Source organism: Vanellus vanellus (genome assembly GCF_965231255.1).
Source record: "Vanellus vanellus genome assembly, chromosome: 1".
Taxonomy (NCBI): domain Eukaryota; kingdom Metazoa; phylum Chordata; class Aves; order Charadriiformes; family Charadriidae; genus Vanellus; species Vanellus vanellus.
The window spans coordinates 13,873,273-13,898,128 of record NC_138905.1 but is presented as its reverse complement, the minus strand read 5'-3'; the positions used below and the strand labels follow the sequence as shown (position 1 = coordinate 13,898,128).

The following is a 24,856-nucleotide window of genomic DNA, read 5'->3' as shown; positions in this document are numbered from 1 at the left end:
CCTTCTATATTTCAGAAAATACCCGAAGAATTCAATGTATTTAATTTAATACAGGAAATGAGGACACAAAGGCATTCTGCAGTGCAGACAAAGGTATGGTTTGTTTTAAAATGAATCTTTATCATACGATAATATACCATCATTCTTTGTAAACATCTCATGCACTAATTTTTATCTGGTAACCTACTATAGGAGCAGTATGAACTTGTCCATCGAGCCATAGCACAACTGTTTGAAAAGCAACTGCAAAAATACGAAAGTTGTGCAGACTGGAAGATTGCAGATGGAGTGGTATGTATCTTTCCCGTATGAGTTTCAATCAGTTATAGCTGTTACTTCTGATCAAGATTTTCCTGTAAAGTCTAGTTTTTAAAGTTTGATGTTTAATGGTGTTAAGGCACATACAGAACTTGTTTGGACTGCAAGTGGGTTTTGCTGAGTAGGGGCAGTTAGCCTGTACTCAACTTACACCAAGGACTTGGTTGTAAAAATTGTCAGGTAATTAAAGGAATATTTACCATGTATATCAAATGCAATTGTAGTGGGGGAAGCAATAGAAAGAATTCTAGTTTGAATGAAATGCAGGACTCTAACTCAATATTTAAGTTGAGAAATATGCCCTTACCTTGGTGAGGTGGCAGTAGTTGACAGCTATCTGTTGATTTGATTGGCAGTACATACCCCAATTCTGATATATTGGCAGCAAATGAAATTTGGTCTAAGCCTGACCTTCTGCAAATTACTTGTTAAACAGTATGATAAAGAGCAAGTTAAAAACAAAACTCCAGCCTACATATACATATATTATATATAAATAAAAATAAATACACGTATGCTTATATAGATGAATTCTATCTGATCTGTGTTAGCTTAAACTCTTGAAAGGGGAAAAACTTCGTTGAAGTTTTCTTTTCTTCCTTCCCCCCTCCAATATGGTATTTGGCCCAGCTTTAAACCATGAGATAGGCATTGATCTGACTCTTCAACTGAGACTTGAATATTACGTGCTGGTTTGTCCTGCCTTGGTTTTGGCCCAACACAGCCTTGAGGTAGTTAAGCAGGGCTGGCAATAAGTGATCTTATTAAGTTCTCATATTGTGTTGAAGTACTGTTTGCACTGGAACAGATTGGGGGAAAGAAAAATAACTTTATGCCTTTGTCAGGAAGCTTCATACTCAAGCCTTTTAACACAGGACAGGGAAAAAAAACCTTGGAAAAATAATAATCTACATTGGTAATCAAGGTATTTCAGGATTTTTCTGTCTGTCCTTTGACTTTGTTTCATGTTCCCTAGGTTTTTTTCCTTTTTTTTATGTTCAGATAAGTTTTCTTGGCTACTACTGGGCACTATGTGAAAAACGGCTTTTTGGACCAATGTATTCTTTCTCTCCTCCACAATCTAGAACTGTGTACCATACCACCCTTTATCTTTGGACGGGGTTTTGTTTATTCAGTAATTTTATCTGTCCCTTCAGTACCTAATTGGTGTAGGCTCTAGAGCTCTCTAGAGGGAGTATGAGTAGTATCTTCAGGACCTTTTGAAATATCTGGAAGCAATTTTAAATTTGCCTTTATTAATAGGCATCCCTTTAATTTTAGGGGTTTAGCTCTTCTATACTGTGCTTTCTAGAAAGTACAAAATGTTTTTCATTCTGGGAAAAAAGGCATATACCCTTCTCTTAACTCCAAAGAATTTGTATCAGTTCATGCAATAGTTCTGATGTCTTTAGTCATGACAAGAAACCCGGTGGACTAAATGCAATGTGGATAGGGCAGGCTGTTATAATTTTTCATAGGTCTGGTATTCAGCCTAGCTGGTCTGTGAATTTTTATTTTATTTCTGAGGAATGAGCATGATAGGGTTTGAATGTGCAGATTTATTAGCTTTGTACAGAATTGACTCTTAATTACTTGAGTTTTGGTCATAAAATAATAAGCAGATCAGTCTACTATATCTTCTAGTTACCTGACTTTGATCTGACCTGTGTCTGCACTTACATAGAATCAAAAATTGCCTCTTATTATTTACATGTATTCTAGAACGTCTGAATAAGGAGGTGCCACAGTATGCTCATAACTATGTCTGTAACAAAGGCAAGTGCTGTCTCTAAAGAATTGCACATCTTATGAGATTTGAGTGACTGAGCAACCAGATTATGGATAGGTAGTGTGCATGGGGGTGAGACAGGGAGAAATCCCAACTCTGAATATGCAGTGATGGAGTGTGAGTTTTGAGTTTTGCTTGGAAATGAACTTGGTTGTAATCAATAAGTTGTAAATAAAATTGAATTTTAGCAATAATTTGGAAACTAGTAAGAGCAGAGAACATAATGTCATTATGTGGATACTTTGCAACTTGAATATTGTCTGCAGGTCTAGTCTGCTTATCTCAAAAGCTTATTACAGAATTACAGTGATGAGTGGCGTTCCTCAGGGGTTGGTACTGGGACTGGTGCTGCTTAACATTTTTATCGGAGACATGGACAGTGGGATTGAGCCACTTGCAGTTTCCAGAGCCAGTTTCCCCAACGACACCAAGCTGTATGGAGCAGTCGACATCCTGGAGGGAAGGGATGCCATCCAGAGGAACCGTGACAGGCTTGAGAGGAGGGCCTGTGCAAACCTTATGAATTTCAACAAGTCTTAGTGCAAGGCCCTGCACGTGGGTAGGGGCAATCCCAAGCACAAATACAGGCTGGGCAGAGAATGGATTGAGGACAGCCCTGAGGAGAAGGACGTGGGATTGTTGATTGACGAGAAGCTCTACACGAGCCAGCAATGTATGCTCGCAGCCCAGAAAGTTGACCACATCCTGGGCCGCATCAAAAGAAGCGTGACCAGCAGGTCGAGGGAGGTGATTCTGCCTCTCTACTCCACTCTAGTGAGACCCACCTGGAGTACTGCATCCAGCTCTGGAGCCACCCACATAAGAATATAACACATAACATGGACCTGTTGCAGTAAGTCCAGAAGAGGGTCACAAAGATAAGAGAACAGGAGTATCCCTCCAATGAGGACAGGCTGAGAGTTGCAGTTGTTCAGCCTGCAGAAGAGAAGGCTCCAGGGAGACCTTATAGTGGCTTTCCAGTACCTAAAGGAAACCTACAGGAAAGATGGAGAGAGACTATCAGGGAGTGTAGTGCTAGGACAAGGTGTGGTTTTAAATTGAAAGAGGTAGATTTAGACTAGATATTAGGAAGAAATTCTTTACCATGAGGGTGGTGAGACACTAGAACAGGTTGCCCAGAGAAGCTGTGGATGCCCTATCCCTGGAGGTGTTCGAGGCCAGGTTGGATGGGGCTTTGAGCAACCTGGTCTAGTGGAAGGTGTCCCTGCCCATGGCAGAGGGTTGTTCTTCAAGGTCCCTTCCAACTCTAACCATTCTATGATTCTATGAATTCAAGCATTAAAAGTTCAGACAAGGATCAAAGTTGTCATAAAGCTCCATCTAAAGATCAACCAGATTGAGCTGGAAGAGAAATGGCTAAAGTTAGAAATGACAGAGGCTAAGTAACATTGAAAAGCTGCTTTCTATTAATCTTTTCCAAAGTGTATTAATGAGACCTGGCAGACAATATAAAAGGAGATAGTTCTTCATGCAACATGAAGCTGCAGAGGTTCTTGCAGCTGAAAGCCTGTAGCTTTGATGTGAATATTTCATCATCTTGGAATCTTCTTCCATGAATTTGCCTAAACTCTGACCTATGAAATTCCAGAGTTGGAGACCATTGGAGAACATCCTAGAAAAGGATCTCTGCATGCCTGCTCTGTCCTTATTCTTCCCTGTAAGTTTCCTTCTGGTCACTGCTGGAAACAGGGCAAAATGAATCTTAGCCTGACTAGGTACAGCCTTTTTTTCATTAGGAAATGATGCTGCTTCATATTGTAGCTTGAATGTTTCTGCAGGAGGGTTGAGGAAAAAAGTTTCATAGGTAAAGAATTCCTGTGTCCAAAAATTTGATACTTAAACCCAAATTTACTACTATTCATTTGTTACTTAGGAAATTTGCCTTCAGGGAATTAACTGGTATAGGCTTGGTTTCTGTTTTGGTTGTGTGAGGTAGAAGACTACTTTATAAATCCAGTTAAGTAGCTACATGTAGCTTTAACCTAATTCTCAAAACTTAGAGCCTCACTTGAGACAGTGTTTTTGCTATTCTGAAAAAGCTCGCTTTTTTCCTCCAAGGGTGTTATGTAGCATCTGTTGTATACAACATCTGGTTTTCCCCAGAAATGTTGTATTTTTTTAATTAAGATACATCCCAGAATGTTTATTTGGTTTTTAAAAGGAGACAAACTGATACAGAATGTTTACAGATAACTTTGTTAAATATAATGTAGTATCTTAAGGTTCCTTCCCAGATCTCACTGCCTGCAGATGCCAAGGCAACTGTGGAGTCATATACGTGTGAAGGGTTTTAATTATGTTCAGTGGAAGCAATTCCAAATAAAATAATGTGCCTACTTTGGGTATATTACTGTCAGTTATATAGGAGATACTGCTGAACTGAAGAGGAAATTTTCTTTCATTTATTATATTTTGATAGTACTCTGAAGTGTTGGAATACTCTTTAGGGTTGGTTTCACGGTTTTGTTGTCCAATTGCCTTTCACATTTCAAGTGGTGTTTGAAATTGAGTTACCTAAGCTTTGTAAGCAGTGTTTGCCAGTGACATCACAGTAAAAAGTTAATCTGATTGGCAACAAGTAGCAGTATTCGTAGGGAAGTAGCTTAGACACAATCCTGAACGTGTGTTCCTGTCAACTTGACGGCTTTGCCCTGCTGGAAACAATACTGTAAAAAGTCAACAAAAAACCACATGCAGTGTTTGAAAGCAAACTTACAGTGGGGTTAGAATTTCTATTCGAATTTGATAGAAGGATTCAAAACCACATAGAAAATGCACATATGATATAGTATAATGTAGTAATTGTATACTCTTAGCATAGTTATACATACTATGAATGTATAGAACTATAAATGTGTTTAAAATAATACTAATGAAATTATATGAAGAAAAGCTTTCTTCAGATACCAGACAGAGCACTTCTACCAGTCCTCACAGTAGCCAGATTTCAGAGCAAAGATGATTGCTGCTCAGAAGCAATTTTTTCTGATAAGAAAAGACTCGGGTGGTAAATCTGACAATCTGATGTTCTGTATGTAGAAAAAGGAAAATTGATTAAAAGACAAACAACAAAAAGTTTAGTATCTTTTAAAAAATATTTCTTGTTGAATTTTGTCTCTTCACAGTGACAAGCATGTTACAGTACTGCAAGTCCTTGTTTTACCCTTATCCACTAACAGAAGCTTGCATTAATAAACATTTTCTCCAAAATATGTCATTGCTAGTACTCTCAAGTATCTCTTGTATTTCTTCCTGTAAAAGTGACAGAATTCTGTTGCTGTGGCTGATAGCACTTTTAGAAGCTGTGGAGGAATCGGCTGCTATAAGAATGTTGATATTCAGAACATTAGTGGTGTGGAAGCTCTTAAGTGAAAAGACTTTGCTGTTGAAATTTTCTTCACTGTTTTGCAGCTTGGAAAGAGCTTTTTTTGGCCATTATAGCATTCTAAAAAAAAAATCATATATGTCTTCAGAGACATTTATCTTGTTGCCTATGCTTGGAAACTTTTATTTAATCTGAATCACTTGAGTATATCATTTCAGTCTGAAGTATTTCTCTTTTTATCTCCTGATGGTCTGTGGTTCCCATGCTGCTTTATGATAAGGGCAAAAGGAATGCCTCAATTCCTTTTAAGGAAAACCATGAGATTACTTCTGGAAGAGTCTTTGCAGTAAATTTGCTAGTACTTTACCAGTACAGAAAGCTTCTGAATGACAATAAATATTTCCACTGTGAGTTCCAAAAGAAAAATAGGCATTGCAATTCCTGGGCAAAAGGTTTTGAATTGTAGGCAATGCCTGTGAAATACCAGTCTAAAACCGTGATCCTCTATTTCTCAAAGTTAGGGACAGCTGTTTGGTGATTCAGCCATTGGAGGAAGTAGGTGGGGAAAAGACCCACCCTTGGGAGACGATAGCACAATTTAGGTCGCCTTACCAAGTTGAATTCAGACACTGCATCTGCCATGGGAATTCCTTGTTCCTCTGCTTTACCACAGGAACATGAGTTACTCTGTATTGTGGTAGACTGGATGTAATCTACACTTCTGAGTATTTGACTTTATGGTCTTTTCGTTTGTTAATGTAGTCTGTCATAGATAGATATACACACATTTCATATATACTTTTCTGTAATTTAACAGAATACCTAGAAATTCCTAACTATGAGCATTTTCACTTGGTCTGAGTAGCTGCTCCCTCAAATCAACTCTTGAACTGTTCAGCAGTTGATGCATATAGAGGCAAAGGTTGGGGAAAGCTCCTATTCTTTTGTTCACCCACATATTGTTAATGCTTCTGTTTTCTTACAGTGAGAAACCTGCCACAATAGGATAGGTATCTTCTGTAAGAAAGCAAGGCACTGCAGTGAACACTTATCTAATTGACTGAATTGCACATTTGTTAATCCGTGTTTTAAAAAAAAAAAAATTCTATGTGATGACCCTTGTGAACTATGTATGTTGTCCTGTTTTATCTAAGCTGATACTTTTTAAAATTGTATTCTGCCTGAGAATGCAACATCTGTCTAGAGAAGCAAGAGAGTGTTGACTGATGCCAGTAAGCTGTGATTAGGAAGGTTGGAAGGCTTTTTCTTAATACTGCCATCTGCTCTTCTCAACGGATGAGGTCATCCCTATGAGATACCCTACATTGACTTTTACAATTGAGCTTCCTCTGATCTGCTCCATGCTGGTTGCTCTACGTGTTTGCCAATTTGCTTATTCTGATATATGACAGAAGGGGAAATCTGTGAGTTGGTATCACTCAAGGGTGCTCAAAATACCAGTTGTTCACTCTGTTGTGACGCAGAATTGAGAACAAGTAACAAACCTGCTCCAAGAGTTTAGCAAGCATTATTTCTTCAGTTAAAAACAAGATGAGATCCAGTAGCAACTGAGCACCATTACTTAAAAATGCTGCAGCAGCATAAAGTTGATATGAGCACTGTTTTCTTTCCTACATGGGTTACTGCATTTGGTTACTGCCTTAAACTTTTATCATCTTCAACCTTTGAAGTAAAAATTCTTTACTTACTGGGGAATGAAGTGTCTAAAAGTAAATTAAGCCTTCGCGGAAACATCAGTCTGAACTAGTTAAGCAAAGTAGTGAAGTACTACTTTTTTGGTGACAATAATTCCTGTAACATTCTTGCTCCTGATTTAATGTACTAGAGCAGAGTGAACTGATCCTGATTTTAACCTAATGCAGAAGTGAAAGCTTTTGAACACATGTCTGCCTGAAGCCTTCCCAGTGTATGAAGCTGGGGTAACCACTGACTTCTGGGGTTGAATTTAAAAGTACTGTTTTGTGTGTGTGTGTTTGTTGTTCGCTTTTGGGTTTTGTTTTTTTTTTTTAATTTTTTTGAGGAATTATTTTTGTAAACTCTCTGTGGTTGTGTATATGCCTCGACATTAGAATTTATACACATTTTTGCAAGGTATATCTATACATTTTCTTACTAGTAGCAAAAATGGCAGTGCCTTTTCAGCTTACTTCTGCCTGTCTCAACTAGAAACAGCTTCTTAGTGTATACATAGTTTAAAAAAAAAAAAACAAGCACAACCTTTGACATATGTTAGCTTCTTTAATGGGCTTTTTCCTCCCCTGGGAGAAAAACATATCTTAGTAAACATTCTGTTCGCAAACACTTCACTTTACAAACATAGAAGGACAGGGATGCAGCTGCTGGTTTGTTTTCTGGACAAGTTAGTCTACACTGCAGCCAACAGGCACACCCTTTCCCTTGCCAGTACCTCTTAGAAAACTGAGCACATAAATAAGAAGTCTGTTCCTCAAAACTTTTGTCTTGATAGAACTGAACTGGAATACTTTTCTGATTGTCCTGGTTTGAGGTAAGAGAGAACCAATTTTGTTCAGTAACTTCGCTTCTTAGCTGCTGTAGTATGGAGCAGTTGGTGGTAAGGGAGAGGAACTCCTCCTGTGGAGTCTCATATTTTCTAATACCTCTCTGCCTTACAAAACTTGGACGTGCTATGGTGCTGAAACAAGGCGAACAGTCTGTTCTGAGGATGCAGTTGCATTAGTTAGTAGTACTTATGATTAAGGGGGGCCATTTTAGTACAATATCAATGCATTTAGTGCTATCCATAGTAATGACTACATACAGGAGAGGCTCCAAGTTTACTTTGCAGAACTCAGGGAAACAGGGAGGAATATGATACAAGCATTGAGCAGAAGAATGAATTGCTGCTGTTGGATACTGTGAGCCTCAGCTTCTTTGGTACCAACATGCAGAATCGTACTTTGCCTGATAGAGGGCAATGAAATTCCTTTTCATGCATGTTAAGGGCAAAACAGTCTGTAAGATTACCTATTACCTGATGTCAAAAAGCTGGAAATTGCTTTTTTTGCGTATTTGAGAGGAGGCTGGTAGAGGGATTGGATGTTCGTGTCCCATGGTAATGTTTCATTCTGTCAATGACTAGGAAAAAAAAAAAAAAACAACAAGGCCTTTCTTTAAATTGGCATGTCTGCAATAGTTTGCAGCTAGATTTTAGAAGTTCTTTGAGCCCAGTTTTTCAGTAAGTCACGTTTTACTGGTTTTTTTTGTTACTGTTTTACTCTTTTCCCGTAAGTCATGGAAAACTGACAAAGGACTTAAGAGTACCTTTGTTCTTAGGTAAAATAACAAGGTCCTGCATTCAGTTTTTGGATCAAGCATAGCATTCGTAATACTTTTTTTTTTTTTTTTTTTTTTTTAATATGTCATTAGCCATTAGTCGTTCTCCTTTTTTTGGACAGTGACTTTTTGGACACTGTATCTTGATCACAGCATTTCTTGCTGAGAATGATTGTTAAGGTAGCAACCAATGTTGTTTATTAAGAAGCTAGAATGATACAAAATCCAGTACATTAGATGTATTAAAACCTAGTTCACAGTACGCTTTGAGAGCTGACCAATGGATAACAATTCTAGTTCAGTAACGTACAACATGATCAGTGGACCTGATATGGCGATTAGTTTTTTATGCATTACCCCAGGAAAGCAAAAAATCATTAATAGAAGTAACATAGACTTAAAGAAACAACATATTGTGACATAAATTAAAAAATCTGAGCTGTTTGGCAAGTTGAGCAAAAGTGTGCTTTAATGTTGCAAAATGTAAAGGCTCGGATCTGGAAACAAAAAGGGGCAGAATTTGGTTTGCAATGGAAGCTTTACATGTGGTCTATGTGTCTAAGCTCCATATGTAGTCTGTGGGGCCAACTGATCTGTTACCTTTATCCCCGGCTTACTGGCTGGTCACTTACTGTGGGATGAAAAGCTGGACATGAGCCAGCAATGTGCGCCTACAGCCAAGAAGGCCAAGCACATCCTGGGCTGCATCAAAAGAAGCATGGCTAGCAGGTCGAGGGAGGTGATTCTGCCCCTCTACTCCACTCTGGTGAGACTCCACCTGGAGTACTGTGTCCAGCTCTGGAGCCCTCAGCATGGGAAAGACATGGACCTGTTGAAGCAGGTCCAGAGAAGGACCACAAGAATGATCAGATGGATGGAATAGCTCTCCTATGAAGACAGGCTGAGAGAGCTGGGGTTGTTCAGCCTGGAGAAGTCTCTGGGGAGACCTTTATTGTGGCCTTTCAGTACTTAAAGGGGGCTTATAAGAAAGATGAGGACAAACTTTTTAGTAGGGTCTGTTGCAATAGGACAAGGCGTAATAGGACAAGGCATAATGGCTTCAAACTGGAAGAGGGTAGATTTAGACTAGATATAAGGAAGAAATTTTTTACCATGAGGGTGGTGAAACACTGAAACAGGTTGCGCAGAGAGGTGGTAGATGCACCATCCCTGGAAACATTCAAGGTCAGTTTGGAGGGGGCTCCAACCTGATCTAGTTGAAGATGTCCCTGCTTGTTGCAGGGGAGTTGGACTAGATGCCCTTTAAAGGTCCCTTCCAACCCAAGCTATTCTATGATTCTATGAAAACGAACCAGCCTTGGTTGACTGCAATGGGAGCTTCAGTTGTGGTCATCTGAATGTAAGTGGCTTTTATCTGCTAATTAAATCTCACTCCAAAAAAAAACTTGATAGTTACAACCAGTGTCAGCAGGACAATGAACTTGCTGTGCAATTTGTCTGAAAGGGCTAACACAAGCCATTGATATAGGAACAATAGGGTATTTCTGCTGGAGTACTTCTGGGGTGTTGTATTGGACAGCTAGTTAATGGGGGAGGTTAGTGAAGAACAAAAAAGAAAGATTAAAAGATTTAATTTTTTTCTTCACAAGAAAAGCTTCAGTTAGTACATTGAGGAACAGAATTTGATAATAGACTCTTTACACTAGCAGACAGTGATAGGATAGCTGCTTTAGGACTAGTAACAGTAATTAAAAACATATAACTAATGAATCTCAATTTAAGTGAGGGTAGTTAGCTAACTTAGTTATGGTTTATCTTTCAAAGCTGAAAATGTTTACCAAATTCAAATATGAGTGCATTTGAAGCAGAAATTAAATGAGAATTCCCTTTTGTTTTGTAAGACCAGTCTCTGTCACCCAATCTGAACAAGTAGGCTGGCAGACAGTAGGCCCTGTTGCATGAACCTGGTATTGTGCTGTGAAAAAAAAACAGATTTGAGATGTTTGTGGTTCTTTTTAAGAATTGCTTTTCAAAAGACTCCTGCAAGAAAAGCTTTTCGGTAATATACATATTAAACTCAAGATAACACTAAGCTCCTCCTTGGTTTTGTTGGATCTTTGGCTGTGGCGTGTGCATGGAAATGGTATATCAGCTTTAGACTTTTGCATGTTCTGGTTTTATTTTTATAGATATAAATTTATATGTATTTGTACCGAGTCTGACTGGGCTATGGAGTTAATATTCTTCGTAGCTGCTCTTGGAGTGCTGTGCTTTAAACTTGTGACCAAACCAATGCTGACAACACACTAATATTCCAACTACTGCTGAACAGCGTTTGCACAGGGTCAACTCTGCCTCTGTTTCATACTCTGCCCTCCCAGTGAATAGGCTGGGGGTGGGGGGTGCGCAAGAGATTGGGAGCAGACACACGGACACAAGCAGGCAGATGGCCTGAACTCACAAAAGAGATATTCTATAACACCGTATAACATCGTGCTTAGCAATAAAGAGGGCAAAGAGGGGGATTTAGTGACGTTAGCCATCTTTGCTCAGGAACTGTGTGGGCGTAGGTCTACCTGTGGGAAGTGGTGAGTGATTGCTTCTGCATCACTTGTTTTGTTTGTTTTCTTTCTCTCTTCTTCCACTTCTCCTTTGCTTACTAAACAATTTTATCTTGACCCATGAGTTTTCTTGCCTTTTCTTTTCCCCCTCTGGAGGCGGGGGGAAGGAAGCGAATGAGTGAAAGGCTTTGTGGATCTTAGCTGCCTACCACAACAATATTTTATGTGTATATGCATATAAATGTGTATGGATACATATATTTAGAAATATATACATATAAATATGCTATATATATTTTATATGTCCTTCCTGAAACAAAATAAAAATCTTCGTGCTTTGTTGAGTAAGGTAAACTTCATTGTATGCAAATGGGAGATGATTTGAAAGTGTTTTAGAACAATGAGTTAAATCCACTTGTCAATTTACAGTATCTGAAATTCTCATTTTCTTACTACACTGTAGACTAGTCTTATCTTCAATGGACCGATTGTACAAGTGATAATTAGACTGATTGGAAAAACAAATGCTTTCAACGCTAACCTGAAAGATTAGCTTTTGAGAATTTTCTCTAGTGGATTATACAATTACATGCGAAACAATGTTTAGTCAGAAAAATTTGAAGTTGGATACACATAATGTCATATTATGAATTTAGATTAGAATTTAATCTGTATGTACTGTTGAAAGTTATCTCTATATGACAGCCAAAAATATATAATATTGTCATACATTATTCTCAAGTGTCATTATGGATCTTTGAACCTTACAGTTTAAGTATTGTGTGTATCAGCTTTACAGCCATGAATGAAAACCTTTTCTTTTAATCAGGATGAAAATAATACAGAGAATGCTGTCAGTTCTTCAGATGCTGAGAAACAGGATTCTCCTCCACCAAAGCCTCCACGGACCCGCAGGTAGTTAATTAAGTTAATTTACTACTTTAAGCTGACAGATTGACACGCTTCATAAATAAAAAGTAGAATAAAATTACTGATCCTATAAAGACCCTTAAGATGCAATCTTTTTCTGTTTATAAATAGAAATATACATAATACAAATAGAATTCTTGTAATTGACTCTGTAAATATACGCCTTAATATCTTTGTGAAGTCTGTGTTTGAATATACCTATCTTACCGTGACTATGTGTGAGGAGACAAGCATACTCCTTTAGTGGTCAGACATGTTAGATCTATTTGTGCTCTAGGTGATAGTAGCAAAACATACTTCAAAATAGGCTCCAGTAATGACTGAGCCCTCATTTTTGGAGTCAAAACCATAATGAAACATATCCATTTATTCAAGAAAATGTTACCTTACAGACAAGTACAGCTATTGACTAGAGTATTCCAACAAAATGCTGTTCTTACTGAGAAGAAAAATTGGTCTTGCCAATCCTTTTATTCAACAGAAGAAAAAGAAAATCCTCTCTAGCTCTTAAAATACATAGATTTGACTTTAAGGAAGCCAGAAGTAAATCTTGAACTAACAGATTCATCTGCCTAAATAGGGTACCCAACCTGAGCACTAGACAGCTAAAGAAGCAACTCTGCAGGAGTCAGTGCCTACGTTTCTTAGCTAGTTTGTGCAAGGGCTTATAGGGCCCTTTAGCAGGTGATCTTGCCTGTGCTGCATTGCCTGTAGTTAAATATACATTTAAGGTAAGTACTTGGGTTTCCTAAGGTTGTAGAATGACATAAGAAACTACCAGCCAGTTAGTATTATTGTATAATGTTTAGTCATATAAGGAAAGTAGTTTTACTGCTTTAAAATATAATCAAACTGGAGTAGTGCAAGTTCAGGTTGGTAGCGGGCATTACTATTCATTTGATACTTTAATGGTTAAAGGTAGAAGATGAGAATTCACCACTTCTTTGCAGTACTGCATTTGGCCAGGTACAAAACGATGCAGTAAAATGAGCCCGTTTTTGAGGGGCTAGCAAGATGACAGCAGTGATTACACAATAAAATGAATTTTAACTTCTACAATTTCTAGGTTTGGTAAAGGAGGAAGTTTAAATATGTGCATATATATATATATAAAATACAATTGGACATAGCCATTTGAAAATTGGTGACTCAGAATCGGTAGCAGTGTGTGTGTATGTTCAATATTGCAACATCATCTTCTTGTCACAGGAATAAATATAGTTTAAAACTGGGTATGGCAGTGTTCCACTTGGCTATCAACTAGTAATTTGGGCCAGATCTGGAATATTGCATACCATTCTAACACCCATTCTAATGAGGATGTCAGAGAACTTCCATAAACTATCATCATAGAATTATTTCTCTACTTCTTTAGTGGCCCCAGGGATGGTATTTGCAATAAGATACATTATTTCCAAAGCTATGGTAACAACCATTAATGATACAGTAGGATAAGAATATAAGTAGCTGTTATAGAATCATAGAATTAGTGAGGTTGGAAGGGACCTTTAAGATCATCAAGTCCAACCGTTAACCTACCCTGATAAAAACACCACCACTTCTAAACCATGTCCCTAAGCACCTCATCTACCCTTTTCTTAAACACCTCCAGGGATGGTGAATCCACCACCTCCCTGGGCAGCCTATTCCAATGTTTAATAACCCTTTCAGTGAAAAAAATGCTTCCTAATATCCAATCTAAACCTGCCCTGACATAACTTGAACCCGTTTCCTCTTGTCCTATCACTTGTCACCAGGGAGAAGAGGTCAGCTCCCATCTCTCTAAAACCTCCTTTCAGGTAGTTGTAGAGGGTGATAAGGTCTCCCCTCAGCCTCCTCTTCTCCAGGCTAAATAACCCCAGATCCCTCAGTCGTTCCTCATAAGGTTTGTCCTCCAGACCCTTCACCAGCTTTGTAGCCCTTCTCTGGACATGCTCCAACACCTCAATGTCCTTCTTGTAGTGAGGGGTCCAAAACTGAACACAGTACTCGAGGTGAGGCCTCACCAGTGCTGATTACAGGGGGATGATTACTTCCCTAGTCCTGCTCACCACACTATTCCTGATGCAGGCCAGGATGGTGTTGGCCTTCTTGGCTGCCTGGGCACACTGCTGGCTCATGCTCAGCCGGCTGTCCACCAACACCCCCGGGTCCTTTTCTGCCAGGCAGCTTTCCAGCCACTCCGCCCCCAGTCTGTATCGCTGCATGGGGTTGTTGTGACCCAAGTGCAGGACCCGACACTTGGCCTTGTTGTACCTCATACCATTGGCCTCAGCCCATCTGTCCAGCCTGTCCAGATCCCTCTGCAGAGCCAATCTACCCTCAAGCAGATCAACACGCCCCCCTAGTTTAGTGTCGTCTGCGAACTTACTGAGGGTGCATTCGATCCCCTCATCCAGATCATTGATAAAGATATTAAAGAGAACGGGCCCCAGCACCGATCCCTGGGGGACAGCACTTGTGACTGGACAGCAACTGGATTTAACTCCATTTACCACCACTCTCTGGACACGGCCATCCAGCCAGTTTTTTACCCAGCGAAGAGTACACCTGTCCAGGCCATGAGCAGCCAGTTTCTCCAGGAGAATGCTATGGGAAACGGTGTCAAAAGCCTTGCAAAAATCCAGGTAGATAACATCCACAGCTTTTCCCTTGTCCACTAAGTGGGTCACCTTGTCATAGAAGGAGATCAGGTTATAGTTAACTTAGTGTTAGTTATGTCAAGCCAGAAGTTAGAGGAGAATATGACATTGAAAGAGAGATGGAAATGAGTTGGGGCTTTTCACAAACAAATGGCAGAGTTTGTGCTATGTAGGTAATACCATTTTTACCTTATTTAGATTGATGGTAATGTATTCAATTATGTAGATTAAGATGATGACAGAGGAGTCTGTTAACCTGTGTTCTTGATGAGTTCCAAGCTCTTCTTGAACCTTAGTCACTGAATTTATATATGATTTCTGTCCAATAGGTAATTTTCTTATTAGTTTTCCTTGAAATAATCTTAGGCATATATATTTTTTTTTATCATTTTTATATATTCATGCAAACATCATATATGCATAATTCATGTTTTAGCACACATCTGTCTTATCTGCATTGCATTGTTCTTTACTTGCTGCATTAAGTTAAAATCTTTTAATCTCTCTTATAAAACCTGGTCTTTTTTGGGCCTGCTTCCATAAACTCATACTTTCCCATCTGCCAGCGCTGGCAGGAAGATCGTTTCCTTAGAGGTGAATAAATGGAAGCTTTTAGCAAAGCTGTTGTCTTTTTCAAATAAAGATTATTTTTGAAAAACAATTAATTGCACCCCTCATGGAAGTATCTTCTGAGGAGAGACTTTATTTGCTCTTAGTCACATCTGCTCAGAATACCCACTAATGAGCGTGTTTTTTCTTGATGTGGGAGGTAATCTTACAAATCTGCAGCCTGATTCAGTCAGGACTTAGAGCCAGGTTTTGAGTGTTGTGGATGTTCTGGCATAAGTTGACATCCGTTTCCTGGGGAGGACGGGAGAGCAGAATCCTTGAAAGATTCTAATTTAATCCCTATATGGAGAAGGAAACTGTTAAACATAATACATCTCCTATTGCATCTTTAGCTTTTTTTCCCCAAACCATTCTCTTACCACTTTTTTTCACATCCCTTCTATTATTTTTCTCTACATTGCTGTGACTAAAAATAACTTGATACAACTATTTTAAGTATTTGTCTACATCTTTTGTGTAGTAAATGTTTTCAAGTGGTGTCCAAGAGTCGTTGTCTTTACAGATAAATTCACATTCAATAGGAACTCTGAAATAATCTAGTTTATCCCACATTTTTAGTTTGACTTAGAATTGTCGCCTGGAACTTGCTTAAAATACTCTGTTGAGTAACATTTTTATGTTGCTGGCCAAATATGTATTTGAGTTGTACATGCACTGTCTCTGAAGAAGTTACAAGCAAGTTGCTAAAGTTAATATTTTTTAAAAGGAATAAGGCTTTTTAATTCTTTGTGTGGTGTTGTAGTTGGCTTTAGAATGTGTAATTAGTAAAGCAACGTGCATTTATTTATTTATTTATTTTTAAGGGAAGGTTTGGGAGTTGGACTAGATGATCTCTAGAGGTCCCTTCCAACTCTGATGATTCTGTGATTCTGTGATTCTGTTTAACAGTTGCTTTTTTTCCAAAGCAAAAAGGACTACAGTGACTGATACTGAACAGTACTGTGTCCCAGCTTGGTTTCAGGTGAACTTGCCTGAGATGATCCTGACCAAGTAGGAGGGAAATTTGTTTACATCTCTTGATGTAAGGATGTTTGTCTTCCATGCTGCTATCAGACCAAGCTATGTTTGCGTAGATGGTAATGATTATGGCTCCTGTTTGTTGTTTTCTGACAGCCCTAAGGCTATTTGCTGGATGAGATGGTGACGTCTCCTCTACAGCACTTTCAGTGGCTAACTACTCAGTACATTGTAGAATTTTTCTATAAAGGTACCTTTCTCACCTGTCTCTTCTCTTGTTTGTCACAGGATCGTAGGACAGGTCATCTCTGCATTATATTTGAATGTGTAGATCTCTTCTTAAAGTGTATCAAGTTAACTCTTGTGTCTTTACTAAGTAAGGATAAGATCCCACTGAAGACTTTTGCCACATAAGATAGGAAGCTTACTCAGAGAGGAATAGAGGGATAATTAATCCTTTTAGTACTTTCATCAGCCTAGGGATGTCTTGGGGAAGGAGTGCTACAAAGTATAACTTCTAATTATTCTTTTCTAGGGTTCTTTTATGTCTGTCTCTTGGAAGTTACAAGTATCTTTAGGCTATTGATAGCAAATCAATATTAAATTGGAATTTTGTTTACTTTTATTAACTCACCATGAAGCATCTAACTCTACTTGTTTTGTAGAGGTTCTGGAATTGTATTGCCTTCCAACCTTTTATCACCTTGTAATGCTTTAACGTAATTCATATTTGCTGTACAATATGTTAACGTGGTCATTTAGGTTAACGTCTATCTGCACTTGATGTCAACACTAAAAAAAATTCAAATAGTATTACTCCTTGATTATTATGAAGGTAAACAAGAACAACTCATGAATGCGTACATCAGCACCTTATTCTAGAAATTGCTTTGCTTTGCAGTTTATGATCGCTTCTTGTGAAAGTCACCTTGAACTTACAGCTGTGTTACATTTCTTTGGAGGACTTGGTGGGGTAGAAAGCATTTTTAGACCTGTTTAACGATTTTCAGGTTAAGGCAGGAAGAGGGCATAAGTAAGTTTTTAGTTTTGTTTGGTTCTTTACAGTCTTACATCTAAGTTTTAAATTTACAATTTAGGACTGTACATGATTTTACGTAACTGTACAATTGGAGCTTTTTCTTCAAACCTAGAAGCAATGATGGCACTTCAGAATTCAGAGGGAGCATTATAACACCTTTAAGGAATATTCCTTGAAACGTTTGTGTGTTTAGTAGTACATTCTAAAGTATTTGGAAAAAGGGGTTGTTTATTTTAATCAGGCTTGATTACAGAAAATTCTTTATTTTTGAGTTCAAATGTGATTTGAAAGAAATGGAGAAACTGAGACAAACTCACAGAAATAAAAGATGAGGTAACAACTTTTTTGTATGCAGTGTAATGAAGAGCTACGTGCTACTGTCTGAAGGAGAAAAGGTAAAATACTGTGGCCATTTAACTTTTCATCTTATGCGTAGAGTTGAATCTAATGATATTAAAATACATTTCAAGAGTCATATAATTCTGTTCTATTTCAAGCCCTGCAGAACCTTCTCTTTACATCTTCTGCAAATCTAAGATAAAAACTATTGGTTGGTGTTCCCTCTTAGTTACCACTCTCTGATTTGTATGTCAGAATTGAAAAACCAAAAAGTCTCATGTAACTAAATTTTACAAGAAAAATTCACCAGTTGGCTGTTTTTATTCATTCCTTATACTCTTATATAAATTATCTGTAGTATATTTTGTGACAGCTTCACTGAACTGCAGCTTTTCTTTCACGTGGATGGCAGTGATTTAATGCTTCAGCCTGCTTACATTGAGTTTAATTTTCTTGTTTTAATTGTGAGGGAAGATGCAGAGCTTGGTATCTATTTTTGGTTGATCTTAGCAGCTGCATTCTGTGACCTTGGCATCACTCTCTTTTATTTGAAAATAAAACCCTACAGTATGTGGCTTAGAATAACCATGGATTACTTAAGGGTTTTTTTCCTTTTGAATGCTGGCCAAGTTTAATTTAAATCTAAGCCTATGGTACCCTGTTTTAATAATATAGCGCTTTCCATGGAGGCTAGAATGGCTTATATTTTAAAACACTCTAAAAAATTTAGAATATGTTGCAGAAAAAGCAAAAATAGTGTTGCCATTGCTTTGTTTTGGTTTTGGGTTTGTTTCCCGTGTGTACATTTCTGGTGGAAAGTTGTGGGAGGGTTGGGTTTGTTTTGTTGTGTTTGGTTTTTTTAAATTATTGTGCTTTTGACAAATTATAATTAATTTCTATTATGAAAAATAATTAAATATCATTGCCTAATGCACGGCTTATCTTACAGCTGAGAAGCCATTGACTTTGAGGTGTTTGGCACTAAGGCACTGCATTGGCTGCTCGGGTTGTGTGGCAATAAAAGGGTATGAAAAAGCTGCCTTGATCACCTAGGGAAATGCCTTATACAGTTATGTGTAAGGAGTTGCCGAGGTAGTGGAATTACAAGGTAATTGGTAGCAGTTGTATCTGAAGAGACACTGTTAAGGCTGAGTTATGACAAGGCTCTCTATTTTTGGTCGCACAGTGTGATTTTACAAATGTACTTGAGAAATGCTTGCTTTTGCAATATATAAAAGCAATGCAGGGTTAATTTAAAGGTCTAATCCAGGAAAGCTTATTTCTCTTTCTCAAACGGTTTGGCATTCTTTGGTTCACTGACTCTTCTGTCTCAATATCCTCTTTCATGAGCTTTCTATTAATTTCCTGGTAGCTTAAGTCAAGCTGTTTTTACTATACTGTCTCCTGTTGTTTGGAATAATATTAGTAGTTCATCTTCAGATAATTTTCTGCCTCTGGGGGGAGAAGTGTCTATAGAGCACAGCTGTTGGAGGAAGTGCCCAAAGAAAGCATTATGCAGCAGCCCAAAATGCCCAAGATTTTCTGGCAAGAGTTTTGGAAAAAGCTACTGCCGAACAGAGACCTTTTAAAGGTATATATATCCTAATATTTCTGCTTTGTGAAAAGAAACAAAAAACATTATTTGTAATGCAGAACATGTGAAATAATAATACTGTGACATCAGTAAAATGGAAAAAATATATTCAGAGAAAACCATGAAATCCTTGGTGGCATCTATTTCCTTTTAAAAAAAAAATAGGTCAGAACATTATTTGGGCATCTCATTTTCTGAGCATGGGTCTTCAATATTAATACAATAAAGAATGATTTTGATAGAGAATTTCTCATTTGATCATTGTAAGCTCTCATTTAAGAGTGAAGGAATGAAACTTCAAGTATAATGGGGACTATTTTAATAGCTCTGTTCAGCTGTGTGTGAGGAAGATGATTAATCAACTTTTGGGTTGCTGACTTGTGCAGAATTTTCCTGTATCATCAGTTCTACACATACCTCTAAGGGGGGCTGTTTGTATATATGTGAAGTTCTGTTCACTAGTGAATCAAATGGAAGAGTGATTTCATTAAACAGTAATCAGTGAAGAACTTCATGAATTTTGACCGGTATTATGGGCCTATAATCTTGTCATATCTAGTTTAATGCTAACTTGCTTCTTTAGCTAATTGTAATGCTTAATGGTATGTCTGTACCAGATAAGAAATTAGTTTTGCTGATTGCATGTATGACTCTGGGTCAGGAAAATGAGGTCAATAAGGAAAAAACCTCATTTTCAGTAGGAGGATTTAGTGGAGATTACTGATGAGCATCACTGCTAGTAATGGGGGCATGTAACCATTTATGCAAGTGAACTCCCTTTGTCTCCACCCTGGAATAGAGAGGAATCCAAGGCAAATTCTCCTGTTCTCCTTAGTGCTTATTAAGTTGGAGCAAGACTGACTTGCTTTTGGTTTTTGTGGTTTTTTTTTTGATCAGCTTATCTTTACTGATTCAAGCAAACAACTTATTCTTGAGCTTTTTCATTTTTCAAGAACGTCTAAAGGCAAAAACAGTTCCCAAATTACTTTTAGGTTGTTTGGATGTGCTCTGGATTCTTCCTGTCTTAATGTAAAGCAATATAGCCGTATCCAAGCACATGTTGGGGAGGAAGAGAAGGAATTTGATGCCCAGCCCTTCGTGACAGGAGTCAGACAGGCAGAGAATGGAAGAAAGCACGTGGGACAACCGCAGGGGGATCTGGGGTTTTGCAGGTACAAAGATATAGTAACTTGTAGATCATTTGGAAGCTGGGAAGCTTGCAGTACTTTGGTGGGTATGGATGTTCATAAACTGAAAATCCAAATAATTCTCTTCAGTTTGGAATCCCTTGTATAAAGATTTTGGTTATCCGTCCCGTACTGCTAGAGCTTGGTGCTAATAAAAGCACAAGGATGAAACTCATGCTGTCATCTGTCTCAAGACAGGTACACTTTCTATATTATAGAAGATTCAAGTGTAAGGCAGTCTCCTATTTATTTGATTTTTTTTTTTTTTTTTTAATATAGGTTATGACAGTCTCAAGAGCTTGCACTGGCTCAGTCCTTTTTAGGCCTTGCTTGCAAGAAGGGGACCTAATAGCATTGCTTTGATTTTGTTTGTGATGTGACATGCAGACAAATAACAAGAGCCTGTCTGATGCCTTTCACTCGTGAATAGGCAGTGAGTTCTTGTGCCATTATGTGGTCTTTAGCCCTATTCCCTATAAGTCTTAAAAGCAAGCCAGCTGTTGGCTTTATTCCAGTGTAACGCAAACAGCATGTTTGATATTCAACGCTTTTCTGTGTTTGACTTAATACCCTTGCAGAAGAGGTAGCAGCTCAGTTTTCTAGCTGTTGAATTTTTTTTATTTGTCTGCTCTGCTCTCCAGTAACCTTTTTGAAAATACGATAAAGATTTGAATCATTTTTACTCTTGCTGTCTAGCAAAGATAGATTGGCATATGTGAGCAGTATGAGAAGAAACCTCACCATGGAATGTGGTATAATGCAATACCGAAAGGATGTGGAGTGCAACTTGGCACTCTGCATTGTTCTTATAAGCCTTTTTACTTGTTTGTTGTTTTTGTTTTTGTTTTTTTTTTTTTAAATTAATACTTTCTTATTAATGTTAGTTGAGAAGGTGGAAAATTCTTTGGCCTACAGAGCTATATACCAGCCCATGTTTTCTTAAGTAAAAAGGCTTTTTCAGACTTAATAGGAGCAACAAGAGGAAGATGGAGACTTGTCCTGGAAAGCCAAATGCTTTAATTCACAAGTGCAGGAGACTGATGCTAGCCTTTGTCAGTCTTGAGAGTGAAGTGGTTCGTTTATCAAATTTCAGAATGTCTGTTGTGAAGTATTTATTTTTATAGTCAGCTGAGATGTGATATTAATAGCAAGCCTTTTCTTTGGTCTTGTCTGTCTGTGGCTCTTAACAGTCTTGTTAATGTTTTGGCAGTAGTGACAGCCTTTCTGTGTCTAGGTACTTGTCTGATTAAAAAGGGTTTGAAAGACGTGCCTCTTATTTCTGATCATATTACATGTGTTGACTGACTGTGATGATCCAGCTGAGATTTCTTCGAGCTCCTCTGGAGCTGCTGAAATTTATTAGGCCTGTGTTAGCCTTCTTATTTCAGACTGGGCTTCCTCTGTGAAAGATTTGCAGGAGCAAGACGGACAGTGGTAGAGTTGGATGCTTTCTGACTGTTCCATGTTGAATGGCAACCTGTATTTGGATACCAGACTTCACTTACAATCTCTGAAGGTGTGGTTTCATTATGTAGCTGATGGCTCATTATGAGATTTCTCTCAAGTCGAGATTTCTCTCAAGTCAAGATTTCTGTCAAGTCACTAAAATACAAATACTTTTTCATTCTCATTCTTCACCTGAGTTACTAATGTATGATTAACTACTACCCCTACCTGCTACAACCTTATCTCCATGGGAAGGTTCCAAGTCTTCTGCTGCAGGGCTGGATTTGGGTGATTTATGGTACCTCTGATATAGACTATCCCAAAAAACTAAAACTATACAAGGATTCGGCTGACTCCTGCTTGTTCAAGATTATTTGGGTGCTGGGACCACCTGAACTTGTCAGTAAAGACTCTCTGACCCTGGGAACTGTTTGTTCCCCTAACATGGGGGGGATGGGAGCCTCTGTCTTCTAAGTATTACTCTCTTGGACATTATGTGCTGGCCTGTATAGAGGGTTTATTACTTTCCATGGAGGATGTCTCTGCCAACAGCAGGAAGTGATCTGAGCTTTGTACTTAAAATAGGTTGGTTTTGCCACTCAAGCACATGGCCAAATCGCACTCCTTTGCAAACCATAGTCCATTGTGCTTTGATTTACCTGTGAGGATTGAAAGTATAATTTCTTTAAATTATTTCATCATGTTTCTGTTCTTGTCACCCATTTATTTTGCACCCCAATTATCACTCCGTTACTAGTCTTACATAATGAAAAGAAATATTTTCAAAGGCTCTGAATGAAAATGCCTAATGCCTGTTTGTAGACAAGACCTTAGTCAGTTGTGCAAAATGTTTTCAGTCAAATATTCTATGTCTAATCTGAAAGTAAATTGACTGTATGCCTGAAGAGCTTCTCCTTTTGAGTAGCTTAAGATAAGCTGTAATACTAAGTGTGTGGTCTCCCTAATATGCACTGTAATTTGGGTCATATATTCTACTGTAAGTGGGTTTTATACAGTGTGTAACCTCATCAGCTAAATTTGGTCTGCATCATTAGCCTTACAACAATGGAGAAACTGTTAAATACTCAAATATAAATATAATGTGTTGTCCTGAGTATGTGCAGAAAAATAAAAATAAAGGAAGATATTTTGTATTAAGCAGGCTGTAGGGGGTTTTTTTAAACAAATTTTTCTTGGCTTTATTGAAATCTGAATTCTGTGCGTCTAGTTCCTCTAAGACCTTCTTAAGAAAGAAAAAAGCAAAAAAGTACTGAAATCCTGCCACAAGAGGGCCTTTCTTACAGAATCTTTGAAAAAAAAAAAGTGCTTCTGGGAAAGGATGCGAGCAATCTTTGAACTATCAATGAGGATTACTTGTGGCCTGAATGCATGTCTTACTGATATTCTGAAAGACATTTTGAGTGTGTTGACTTAGTTCTTGCCTACCGTATTAGTCACTTTTTATATCCATTGTCTGTATGCAGTGCTGCTTGCAGTTAAATATTGGTATGAAAGCATTACTACTGCAGAGATAGATGAATAGATATCTAAAATATTGTCAAAATACAGAAGACTTACGCAATTGTGGTTTTGGTTTTTTTGCAGTTGCCTTGTAGAAGGAGACGCTAAAGAAGAAATCTTGCAACCTCCAGAGCCTCAGCCAGTACCACCAATCTTAACACCATCTCCCCCATCAGCTTATCCAACAGTCACTACTGTGTGGCAGGACAATGATAGATACCATCCAAAGCCAGTTTTGCACATGGTTTCGTCGGAGCATTCGACAGACCTCAACGAGAATTACAATAAGTCAACAGAACATTCAGGGAAGAATGAACCCAGTGAACGGGCAGAGAAAAGGCTGGAGCGCAACTTAAGTTTTGAAATCAAGAAGGTGCCTCTTCAGGAGGGACCGCGAAGCTTTGACGGGAACTCCCTGTTGAACAGGGGACATGCAATTAAAATAAAGCCTGTGTCAACCTGTGTAATTGATAAGAGCTTTAAGCCACAGGAACAGATTTCAGGGGATTCATTTGTAGATGCTTCTCAAAACTCGTGTATGGAATGCAGCGTGCCACAGTCTAGTACAGCCTTAATACCTTCACCGGAAAGCCTGCAGAGTCAGCAGGTTTCTGATACTCCACCAAGACCAGATCGTCTGCCTCTGACAGAAAAGGGACATGCCACGTGGTCACTGCATGGGCCTGAAAATGCACTGCGTACGTCAGTGTCTGAAGACATGTCTTCAGACATCTTATGTCATGGTGTTAAAACTCTCTCTCTGGTATCAAACACCACAGTTGAACATCCTTCCAGTGATAATGTTGATCATACTACTATTTCTGTTCGAGCACCCCTCTGTTTTACTAATCCTCTTCATTCAGATGATTCTGACACAGATGAGATGAACTTTGATGGAGCCGTGAGCAAAAGCGCATCTAATGTTTCAACCGCAAGTGCCACAGTTTCTGCTGCCACTAATACCGAAAACGTTTCTGCCAGAAAAGTATTGCCAATGTCTATTGCTAGGCAAGACTTAACAGCTGTAACATGTTCTGAATATGGCAAAGGTAGGCTTCATTGTGGTTCAGAAATGCTACTCTTTAAGCTGGTTGCATCTGTAGAGTTGGACAACATAAATTGCTTTACAATGCAATTTTCTAAATGTAAATTTAAACAGTGCAGTATGGCAGCTTCAGAAAGGGCGCAACTCTTCCAATTTTCGGTTTGCATGTGAGCTATATCTGTTACAAGGGTTAGATCGCTTTGCACCAGTTCTCCTAAACTATGTTTTGTGGTGGC

At 38.4% G+C, this 24,856-nt stretch overlaps 1 protein-coding gene across 1 annotated transcript in view; it reads left to right on the top strand.

Moving 5' to 3' along the window:
- PTPN12 (protein tyrosine phosphatase non-receptor type 12) overlaps nucleotides 1-24,856 on the top strand; it is an 81,627-nt gene that overhangs the window by 49,787 nt on the left and 6,984 nt on the right. Inside the window, exons 10-13 of the mRNA XM_082492009.1 lie at nucleotides 16-93; nucleotides 193-291; nucleotides 12,120-12,205; nucleotides 23,660-24,624. Of these exons, the coding sequence (XP_082348135.1) occupies nucleotides 16-93; nucleotides 193-291; nucleotides 12,120-12,205; nucleotides 23,660-24,624 (1,228 nt within the window). The remainder of the gene's footprint in view (nucleotides 1-15; nucleotides 94-192; nucleotides 292-12,119; nucleotides 12,206-23,659; nucleotides 24,625-24,856) is intronic.